Source organism: Odontesthes bonariensis, chromosome 24, assembly GCF_027942865.1.
Source record: "Odontesthes bonariensis isolate fOdoBon6 chromosome 24, fOdoBon6.hap1, whole genome shotgun sequence".
NCBI lineage: Eukaryota > Metazoa > Chordata > Actinopteri > Atheriniformes > Atherinopsidae > Odontesthes > Odontesthes bonariensis.
Genome location: NC_134529.1, coordinates 6,827,525 through 6,839,591, shown reverse-complemented (window position 1 = coordinate 6,839,591; position 12,067 = coordinate 6,827,525). Strand labels below are relative to the sequence as shown.

The 12,067-nt window shown below is 37.7% G+C and overlaps 2 protein-coding genes across 2 annotated transcripts in view; one reads left to right on the top strand and one right to left on the bottom strand.

The window, feature by feature from the left end:
- LOC142375550 (exostosin-1) overlaps positions 1 to 12,067 on the top strand; it is a 237,770-nt gene that overhangs the window by 139,510 nt on the left and 86,193 nt on the right. The gene's annotated exons all lie outside the window — the stretch shown is intronic.
- Positions 588 to 1,843, bottom strand: LOC142375552 (pleurocidin-like peptide WF3). Its single transcript, XM_075459625.1, has 3 exons — positions 1,759 to 1,843; positions 1,066 to 1,176; positions 588 to 904 (listed from the first exon to the last, which is right to left on the bottom strand). Exons 2-3 carry the CDS (start codon positions 1,173 to 1,175, stop codon positions 775 to 777), a joined length of 240 nt encoding a protein of 79 aa, XP_075315740.1. The 5' UTR covers position 1,176; positions 1,759 to 1,843; the 3' UTR covers positions 588 to 774.

The window sequence follows — 12,067 nt, the reverse complement described above, 5'->3', positions numbered from 1 at the left end:
CAGTTGCTTGATCCCAAATTGATGAAAAATGTGTAATTTTTTAAATGCCAGATGTTATTTATTGGTGTATCGCATACACTTTATCGTCCCTGTTCCTGGTCAGTGATAGAGTGACAGGTCAATTTAGCCTTTTTATTAGTTATGACAAAGAAAGCCATATATATATATTTCAAGTAATACATTTCTGGTGGCTAACGTCTAATATTATAATATATGTTTTCATTCTGTATTGTTAGAAATAAATAAAAGACAAGAGGCACGTTATAGCACACAACTCAGTCTACTTTCACCCATTCACATGACACTCATGAACATTCAAACCACACATAATCAGGAGACTGGAAGTCTATATCATTTTATACCATTGGTGCATTTCATAATGCATCACCTTGTATGTATTGTGGGTATTTGGCAGTGCCCTTTATGGCTTTTGTTCCTGTGGCTTTTCATCTTTTGAGTGAAGTGTTAGCTGCCATCATTGCGTATTAGTATAGACACAATTCTCTCCAGGTTTTTGACCTGAGATTTTCTTCTTTAAAAGTAAAATCTTCATTTGTTAGATTTTTAGACAAGACAACAGAACAAGGTTTGATGTGCTGTAAAGCTAATTTATTAAGCAACAAGCATTTTACCAAAATGAATTCATCAAAATGCTTCGATCAGCAAATGCAATGCAAATATATTTTCACGAAAAGTTTTGCCAAGCTCTTTGATACTTTTATTTCAAATGGGACGAAAACTGATTGAAGACGTCATGGGATCGGCCCTTCAAGTCTAGTCAACATTTCTTGCAAACTTGTGCTGAAATGAGCGTTTGTCCAACTGCTCCTGCTCCTGCCGCTCCTGCTGCTGCTGCTGCTGCTCGACTTGGTCCTCGGCCAAGTTCTCCTTCCCATGGACGAGCCTGGTGGTAGGAAAGCAGGTTCAACACAGCATGACAAACATTACATTTATGGTAACAGTGATAATATGCTACAAGTAATAAATAAACATTGTCATCTTTGGCAATTTCAAAATGTCAGCCGATATAAACATAGGAGCAATAGAAGAAGTTCAAGTCCTTACCGGCGAACGCCGTGATAGATTCCCCTGAAGATTCTTCCGAAAAAGCACTCTCCAGGTTCAGCCATCAAGACAACCATGGACAACACAAGAAAGACCACAGCACACTTCATCCTGTGAAGAAAATATTCATAGATTCAAGATTCAAGATTCAAAGTTTTATTTGTCACATGCATTGTTATACACGGTACAACATGCAGTGAAATGACTTTTGACCGCCGTCCACAAAATATAAACTATAAAATACAAAATATAAACTAGGTAGCAAAGTAACATTACTGGAAAGTTAAAGTAAAATTAAAAATTCCTAAATTAGAATAGTAGAATATCAAATACAACATATAAAATATATAAGCAAGATTAAAGTACAAAGTAAGATCTACTTCATGATTGCTGTTTTAAGCCTATTCATTTTACATCGTATTTCACCACAAATAGGATGAGAACCACGTTTATAATCTGTTCAAATACGGTTTGACATAATTCCCATTTGTTTGGTTTGAAAAAAAAGCAAAGTTAAATTGAGTCATGGTTGGGGTTTGGCTGATTGAATTAAAGCATTAAAACAATCCGATATCACTATAAACCACGTGATACAAGTTGTTGTACTCACCACTCCCAAGACAATCTGTTAACTTGATTTTAAGAATATAAAGTTAGTAAGTAAAGGTAAATCTGGGAACTATTTAGTTTTACCTGTCCTCTGTATCAAGGTTGCAGTCAGAAGGATGTTCTCTAGAACAGTAGCACAAGTGTCACAGATCACGAAATTATCTGTCTTCTGTGTGTCTGAATGTCACACTTCTTATATTTATGCCAATATTCACCCTGTCCAGTGAGACCGCACCCCTAAATGATCATCATATGATCATCATATGATCATCATATGATAATTTAGGCCAGGGGTGGGGAACCTTTTTCATATCAAGGGCCATTTCAATTTTTATAAAGTCCTCCGAGGGCCATACTATTATGAACACATACCTAGGGATGCAAAATAAAGACGGGAAAAAACTACTGTAACTACTGTGTTACTAAGCCTCATGATTGCTGCATTTCTACGCATGTCAGACTCACCTAATGTGATGGTTGGAACTGTTTCTCTTTGGCTAGGCATCTGATGTCAGCTGGCAGTGATGATGATGCTACTCAAAGCTGGTTTTCCAAGTTTTGGTCAGTCAGTCTTGAGCGGAAGCGAGTCTTTGCAAGTGTCAGTTTTGAAAAGAACTGTTCACAGTGGTGCGTTGTCCCAAACAGAGATGCAAACTTCACGGCATGTCTCCTCAGGTTTGGAAAATCCTGAGCACAAACATACAGTTTGTAAAAGTCCAGCAGAGAGAGGTTGTTGTATTTAGCTTTGAGCTCATTGTTGTTTTGCAGCTCAATTATTTCCATTTGGAGGTTGTCTGGCACATCAGATGGTTGCACATTAAACAGCGTAGCAAACAGGTCCAGTTCCCTTTGTATATTTTTCATATCATGAAACCTTTCATCAAATGCCTGAATGAGCTTTGCACACTCACCAGCATATTCAGTTGTAACATCACACTTTTGTTCTTGCAAGGTGGGAAAGTGCACAGTGTTTCCCCTTTCCAGTTGTCCTTGACACAGCCTTAACTTCACTTCAAATGATTTCACATTTGAAATCAGAGAGCTGACGAGCTGGTTGGGACCTTGCAGCTTAATGTTTAGCTCTGACAGGTGCTTGGTGATGTCCACCATGAAGGCCAGATCACTGAGGAACTTGCCATCACTGAGCTCCATGACAGGTTTCCCCTTCATCTCCATGAAGTGTCAGACTTCTTTCCGCAGTGTATAAAATCTATAAGATCTTTTTTTTCATTCTTCAACTTTAAAAAGTTGTAAGTCGTATACATAAACACTGTCTGTTACAATATTTCAAGACACACAAATGCTGCTTCCGTCATGACTGCATGGCAAATCATAAGAATATTACACTTTGGCTCACAGACAAGTAGCCAGCAGAAAATAACAAGAAATCTCACATTACTAATAAACAAATGGGGAATGTATATTTTTTTCATGCTGTCACTGGCAGTTTTCTGAAATGGCAAAAGCATAAATGAAAAAGGCTAAAAAAAACTTAGCAACAAATGACTAGAGCTGCTGCCATTGTGACAGCATGACTAATCGAAAGTACTGCAACATTAGTGAGAAAACTAAAACATCTAGTGCCGTTTTCTTTTTTTCGAGTGTGGCTTAGGCATTACGCTTGCATGTTTCTGTTGGTTGTATGAGATACGAATGGGGCAATGATGATGCAAGGTCCTTGCCATATCAGTGTGAACAGCTTTATCACTGGTTTATCACTTCCCCAATCTATGTTTCCTCTTTGCTTGCCTTTTCGCATAACCTACTGACAAGGTCATAGTCAGCAAGTTTAGGGAAATCGTGTGTGATATCGGCCTTTTTATCAATATCTGCAAAAAAAAGGCTTTAAATGGAATATTACCATTGGCTCATTTGGCGATTATCACTTGTAAAAGGATCAGAAAATGTAATAAAAACTCATGAAATCATTCATTTTCCATACCCATTTTATCATATTAAGAGTTATGTCAGGCAGAATCCACCCAGGACAGGTTGCCAGTCCAATATGGAGGCAAAACTGAGACTACCAACCATTCATAATCACCCTTATGGTCAATTGAAAATCACCAATAAACTCAACATACATGTTTTTAGATTGTGGGTGGCTGGAATACTGAAAGAACTCACACATGCACATTAGAAAACATGCAACATCCACACAGAAAGGCAATGATATGGACAGGGAACCTTCTTGCAAAGTGTGCATGTGTAGGTTTTCTCTGGGTATCCCAGATTCCTAACACAGTTGTAAGCTCACCTGGTCTTAGTTTGTGGATTGTCACACAGCTGCCTGGTATTTGCCATGATCTTCCTTTGTTCATGGAAAGCCTAACCTCTTAATTTTTGAAAAAAAATGGTGACTGTCCAAGCTGGTATTTGCCATGAGATAAAAGACAGAGTGGTGTGTCAGGGCTGAACATGATGTGAAAGTCAGAAGTTCCAGCTGCTTAAGAAAGATCCCGACAAATCAGCAAAGCCATGAGGCGAGGGTTTGTATTTGACTCTGGTTTCAGTCTGCTAGCTGAGGTGAGGTTTACTATTGACCAGATCATAAATGAATGCTAATTCGTAGTATTGGCTGAAAGGTACCCAGTTAACCATCTTCAGATCCCTTTTCACTTTGTTTTACGCTCTTCCACTTTAATTCTTCTAAGATCTTTTCATATAATAATAACAACAATAATAGATTTCATTATTTATACCCTCTATTATTATTGGCTTAGTACACGATAGTGACACATTTATCTGCAAACTTACAAAAACAATAGAAGTATGAACATTATCTAAATCATTCAGAAGGCATCAGTAAGAGCATTACTCAGCATTCCTTGAATTTCTGTGTGAAAAAAAATTAAACTACAGCTAACAGCTATTGTGCAATGGCTTGCCCAAAACAAATGTAACTTTCTGTCATGAAAACTTTACAAAACAGAAACAAAATCAAGCCAAACTTTTTAAGGATCTGCAGAACAACATCGACGGTGATCTGATGGCTTTTAATCATGGATGATGAAGTAATTCAGGTCTATTATTCATATTAAAGTGCTCATGTACTGAATAAATTCATTCATCGAATCCTGGCTGGGGCCTTTCTGTGTGGAGTTTGCATGTTCTCCCCGTGTAAGCGTGGGTTCTCTCCGGGTACTCCATCCACGCTCACACAAACGGCCCAAAAACACGCATGTTGAGTTTACTGGTTACTCTAAATTGACCCTAGGAGTGTTTGTGGGCTTGGATGGTTGTCTGTTGATTGGGGGGGGGGGGAGCCCAGCTGTCATTGGGCGGGGGTGCACCCTGGACAGGCTGCCAGTCCATCACAGGGTCACACTCACAGACACTCCTTGAGTCTGTAAAACTGTTATCTTCAATATTTTTCACAAACACAACCCAAAAAATTGGAATTAATTATGTGTCTTCGTAAAATTTGTTATTTTTCTTGTATGAGGCCAATGTTTCTTAAGAAACAAACACACAAAAGAAAAAGACAACAAGGCATGGACTGAAAAAAATAGTTAAAAAGCAGCTAATGTGCAAAGAAAGACTTTGAAAAGCTTTTAAAAAAAAAAACAAGAGATCAATTGCTCAGGACCACTTTAAAGGATTCCAAGAAAGTCTGGCTTCTTGAACGAAAAAGAAAAAGAAATGAGGGGTCAATTAACACTCGACATCACACGTTGACCCTTTTAAGAATTCAGAAAGCTCTTACCATCCCAACTGCAAGTGGAACTGAAACAGCACAAAAAACTAAAACAATATCCTCATTTTTCTGCCCGTCTTTATGGTGTAGGCATTATACAAAATGTATTTGAAACAAACTGGGCAATGACCATGCAAAGTCCTCAGTTTATCAGTGTGAACAGCTTGATTACTTTCATATCACTTCTCTAAGCTGTATTTCCTCATCTTTTGCAATTTAGAGGAACCAACAGTGTGAGGGTACAAAAATGCTCAGCAAGCAAAGGGAAATAGTTGTTGCTAATTTCCTTGTTTGGCATTTTTATTTAAACTTTTGTTTGAATAAAAGTTTTTAGGAACTCTTCTACAGGTAACTTGTTATTCAGCCAAAGACTGATGTTTGTGGTCATTTATTCCTGTTCTGAAGATTCTACATTTAGTTCTTACCTCTTTTTCAGGCATCATGGCCACTGTAGGATTTTCCCAAACATCTTTTTAGTCAATGCAAAGCAACACAGCATTAGTTTGATTACGGGATCCTAAGTTAAAAGTTTGCAATGATGAGTTATTTCTACATCTGAAATAACCGCATGTCTGTCTGAATGGTTGAAAAAAAAGTTGCTTGCAGACCAAACAAATGCACAGTGCAGAGGGGTCACCAGATGAAATACAAACCCTAGGCTCATGATTTGATCCCGGTGTTATTTGTATGTATGTATGTATGTGTGTGCTACCACTCCCAAGAAGATTTTACAGTTTCTTTAAAAATACTGTATATGGAAAGCAGTTATTTTCTTTGTGTGTGCAGTGTTGCAGAACTGATTATCTTCACTGAAACAATAATGATAAACGGTTTAATTCATTTATGTACAGTGCCTCTGTTTACATTTGAATTTTTGTCACCTCCACCTTTGTATTGTTGATTTTAAGTCACAGTTAAGAACTGACCGTTCCTCCGATCAGCAGGCCCCTAATGAACCAAAGACAGGAGAGCTATTCATGTAAGATGAAACCTTTCTCCAAACGACATTTGCAGAATCTGGGCTATAAATGGCACTCATACTGACTTAATGGATACATTTTCAAGTAAAACCTGTTTATGTGAACCACACAAGGATCAAATCATGGGTTTGTAGGAATTTAGCTCCAACACAGCTGCACATGCATCCTGTCTAACTTCTGGATTTTTAAAGAAGTGACAGCACTTTGGTCTGGATTTCTGCGTGTGACAGTGGAGAATGTGAGTTGTTAGTGGCCTTAAATGCCAATCAGCAAGATCATGACAAACCAGTGGCAAATGAGGAGCCACAAGCCAATGTTTTGTGTTTGTTTTTATCCTAGTGTAAGCCCCCATTCTACTGGCTCAGTCGCATTTTACCATTGCCCAAATTCTCAGGTGGATGTGAATTCACAGCATTCGCTGAACGACAAGGCAAACCAGACAAACCTTCACGTGTCCTTATGCACTTTGTTTTATCATTTACTGCTTCAATTCTTCTTGACTTTTTTCTACAATATATAGAGTTGTCTGTTAGTGTTTGACGTAATATGAGTTTGGAATGTAATTCTAAAGCTTAAAGCTGGTATAAAGAAGAACGAGAGCCAAAAAAATTACTGGCATCCAGCAACTAATAATGCATCTAAAAAACTTCTTAAGAAATCGCTGAAAAAAGGTTTGTGAAGTGATTGACATTATAAAAATGAAATTACAAGTGTAAATACATGTAAATACCAATGATTACATTCACTATTACTGATATAATTGTTTGTCTCTGACACTACAGTACTGTGATCTATCATTATCTGCATTTAATGCAGAAGACGCCACAGCACAGCAAGCATTACTCAGCATCCTTTGCATTTCCATGTAAAAAAAACAAAACAATGAAACCACAGCTAAAGACACATTGTACAACTGTTTACTCAACATGAGGCAGCAAAACAACATAAAATAACTCTGAAGGGTTTCAAGCATGGGTGAAGAAGTAATATTCATTCTAAAATACTGAAAATTGCTGAAAAATACTGCATTGCAGGTGTAAGTCTTGCATTGAGTATTTTTCTTTATTAGACAATGTTTGAATGTAAAAAAAAACTCATTGTACTTATTGGTGATGTGAGGATGTCACTACTGTTGTTAGTCAAAAGAATCTTTAGGAATGTATTTAAATACTGCAACTAATAATGATTGTTTTCAATTCGAGTGCATGAAAAATGACTCAAACACTTATTAGAACTATCAGCTAATTATCTCAGCTGTATATTGGGTTGCTTAATTTAATTTAATTGAATTTAATTTAATGTCTTATTTTAAGACCTCTTCATATGTTTTCTTTGCAAAGAACGTACTGTGAAGCTAAAGCTCTCAGATAAATGACGTGGAATAAGAAGTAAAATCATTTCCTATATTTAGTTCTGAAGTATTGTGGAGTAGAACTACACAGTACATCCATTTAGGTCACTAATTCACTCACAGCAGTGCACCTGTACACATTACTTGCTTTGTCTATTAACTGTTGTCACATAATAGCATATTGCATAAATGTGACTTTAGGATACATCAACATAAAACAATACAGTGTTCTGCACATACTCCTGTGCTCTTTGCCTTTCATTACAGATGGAGAAGTAACTCTGTGTGCTCTGCTTGGTTTTTGGAGGTCCTGATGCCACTCACTGGCTATTGAATAATGACCCCCAGAGACCCAGCTTTAGCCTAATCCCTGCTTGAAAGCAATCCTTCCTCTAATTCAATCCCTCTTTAAATCCTTGCTAGAGACAGAGTGGTGCATGACAGACACACACTCACACACCTGGATTAAAACAGCCAGACTTGAGTGGTTGTTCCAGCTACAACTGGAACTGAATGATATAGGCATCGAGGAGATCAGGATGTAACATTTAGAACAAGGTTTTTGCTGCTTACAGTGGCTTTGACTTGAGGACAAGTACTTTATAGAAATTACATTCATACCTTTCAATAATGTAGACTCCTTTTGCAGCCTACCGGTTTAAAAGAAAACATTTTTTATGGCAATTGTATGTAATTCTTCCAGGAAATAGCCATATGATGATTGCTTTTAATAAGTTTTATGTTTCCACTATATGCTGTGAAATAGACCGTTTAGGCAGTGGGAATGAGTTTCTGGTTCCCTTAATTCTTCAGAATAATATGGGTCCATCTGATCTGGCATCAAGAGCAAGGAGAGCAGTGAAAACATGTCATATGCCGTTTTTGTACATATGTACGCACGATGGCTCTGAGCAGTAAAAAAAACTCTCAAAAAGCATCTGAATGAAGCACAAAAAATGCAGAAAATCCAACCTGCCTCCAAGTTTCTGTGACAGACGACAGCTCAAGAGCTAATGCATATGACTGACAATGTGCTCATTTTTGTGACAATATCATTTGACGAAGGACATGGAAACATACAGTATTTCCTTTTACTCTGTTCTGGGATATGATGCTAATGTGACCAGTGCTTCTTGGTCTGAGTGGCATGCAACACCTAAACTAAAAATATACAGTATATATATACATAGTATATGTTATATATACTATACAGTATTAATAACATCCCACTGTCCTTTTCTGCTCATTTTTGTTCAAGTGAATTCCTTCATATAATTATTTTCAGTTTTATTAAAGTATAATGAGGCAGATATGTTGTGTGAGCTCTGTGAACATTGATTTGCATCTTACAGGTTACTGTGACGTTGTGCAACAATTGATCCTGGACATTTCTGATCATCAAGTTTTTGTTTATGTAGTTCTCTCTTCAGTGACATCGGTCAGTTGATTGTACGAACATATCCAACCTCACAAATGATAAAGATCTGAAGGGCATACAAAAAGAAAACGGCCCTGATTAATGCTCTCAGATGAAAACACACATTTATGTTTAGGACTCAAATTAACTGAAATAATTTCCATTAGAGTATGTGATTTTATTTGATATTTTAATCCAAACCTAATCAACACAGCACCGCTCTGTGTCACGTTACCATTTCTAAAAGAAGTACAGGATAGAAATAGAAACAAAAGGCTGCTTTTCAAATAAACTGAGATGCTGGTAACTGCGGCGGGTGCAATAAAACAGAAAAAAACAGAACCCAACACTCGCTCGTCTGTAATATAAATGTCTTTAGTGTTGCATGTCTGATGGGCTGAGAGACAGAGATCCACACATATGAGAGACGTCCTGCTCTTTATGTAAAGTATGCTGCTTCCAGATGTGTTACTTACATATCACCTATTTCAACCTGGGACAGAGTGTGTAAACTTTTTTGGTATCCAAACAAAATGTAAAGCGTTGGAAGAGCTGGTAGAAAACGGGAGGGTTTTTCTATGTTTTTAGAATATCTGACATTACGTCAAGACTAACAAACCACCTTTTTTTTCTGAGCCACAAGTAAAGAATGTGTTCTCAGTTTCATAAAGGTTAAAGAGTATTCTATTTCTGATCTGATAATATAGAGTTATAATGCCATGTTGAATATAACCAGACAGTACCAAACGAATTGTCTTCATTTTATCATGAACATAAAGTAAAGCTTCTTAGATGTCGTTTAACTTGAAAACTCTCAACATGTGCAGTGTATAAGCTCCCCCAAGAGGACAATATGTTATTATACCATTAGTAACAGGGATAAAAAGTGTAGAAACTGTCGTGTTCCAAACAGCAAAGTCTGACACAACATTGTTTAAAAAGAACTCTTTATCACATTGGAAGTTAAAAGTATTGTAAACTTTGGAGGATAAAATCAGCCTCAGTTAAGAGCTTCTGTATAGATGCACCTGCTTGGCAAGTCTCCATGTGTTTCTTTGGTGTGCTTGATACAAGCTTCTAACAGCTTTGGAATTTGTTTTAATCTAAACACACAGATAAAATGGCTTCGAAGCGGCTTTGATTATCATTTTTGCATATTTCACATGTTTTTATGTCTCTTTCTATTATCATTTCTTTTTCTTGATTTTCTTTTCACGTCTTTGTTGTTTTCTCACCACTTCAGAAATTTCCCAAAAAGTCTTTCAGTCACAGCACGAGAGTTATTTCTTGGAAAAACAGAGGGCTGAAATGAGTTGGGAGGCACGAGGAATGGATTCTCAACGCTGCCTGGCAAAACCATGGCCTGCTCCTCAGGCAACAAACCACACACACACACACACACACGCACACACACACACACACACATGGTAAAACTCTACATCATCATCATTGCCACAGAGCATGGAAGATGAAAAACCCATGAGTGCACGCATTTTGATTCCTGAATCAACAATGTTTTGATTTTGGTTTTGCTACAGCAGAGCGTGAAGTAGCTTATTATCTGCTTCATTACAGGCAGGACGTGCTTGTGTGTGTGTGTCTGTGTGTGTGTGCTGGAGAGAGAGAGATTTTACTTTATATTTCTATATGTGTCCGTATGCCATGTAGTTAACCAAGCCTATCCCGTTGGTTTATTAGATACTTATTCAGTTCTGTGAAATCCTTGTACTTTTACTGAAGCACTATTCTGAGGTTCAACCCTTCTTTTTAACTCCTGGTCAATTAGATTTAAAGTAGTTACTGTTCAATTTGTGCATAAAGACGTCCAAAAGCTTTAATGAACATGCAAAATACAGTCACAATGAGGTAAAATCACATAGATTTGTCTTACTTTTTATCATCACTATTGATAATCATAGTTTCATACATGAAAATGTCAACATGGTAAAAAGTGAGCAGCTCATCTATACCCATTTATTTTCTAAACCTGCTTTATTGAATTTGGAGTCGTAGGGAGGCTGGAGCCTATCCAGGTTAGGGTAAGGTGGGGTACACAGTGGACAGGTCTACAATCCCTCACCGGGTCTCTGGGAGATGAGGGCCACTCTAAGGGTCTAATTTGAATTATTGAATTGAATTAACCTAACCTGGATGGTGGGAGGAAGCTGGAGTACCTGGAGAGAACTGACGCATAGACGGAAAGAACATGCAAACTCCACACAGAAAGACCCAAGCTTCTTTCTGTGAGTCGACAATGATAACACTGATATTGTGCAATTTCTTTTCTTTTTATGGAATCACATGGACAATTTACATTTTTAACACGGTAATCTTGTATATTGCAGTAACTCTTTATCAGTTTTTAATCGTGATCAAAGTATATTTGACATTCGGGCATCAAAACCAACATAGATGACAGATGACTTGTGTGAGAGAGCTCCGCTTTCCCACAGGTTGCAGTGAGAGACAAGGTCTCCTTCTGCGTAGATTTTAGAAAACAGCAATCGAGAACAGGGTGAAATGCCAGCTTCGGTAGCTTATTGTTGAAACAGCGACACAAGATGTGCTGAAATATAGAGTGAAAGGATTAATAATGACAACAGTGAGTGGCACCATGAATGGATCTCTGTTCTCCCTCATCTCACTCGCTGTGTGTCGCAGTGATCCACAGTGAAACTCCTCAAAATACTTTTTCACTTAATTACACTTTTATGTGAAAATCACCTGCCACAACTCATCAGAATGCTGTAAGTTGTCCTCCTGAGTGATGTGACTGTGGGTAAAATTGAGGGGTTCATTTCGTTGTCCGTACTGCTGTGCATGATCGTGTGTTTTGTTAGTGTTGTTGTCCATTTGAAGGACCTCGTGTAACTTCACTGAGAGGCTTCCCGTCTAGACTGGAGTGCTTGGAGGTCTGCTGTGGTAGATAGCACTGCTGCCTTTGTTCA

What these genes read in the sequence shown, in the direction of transcription:
- LOC142375552 (XM_075459625.1), bottom strand. Translation starts at nt 1,175, where the DNA reads ATGAAGTGTGCTGTGGTCTTTCTTGTGTTGTCCATGGTTGTCTTGATG. An exon ending in ATCTATCACGGCGTTCGCCG is followed by an intron (nt 905 to 1,065) that starts GTAAGGACTTGA and finishes TCCTACCACCAG; the next exon opens with GCTCGTCCATGGGAAGGAGA.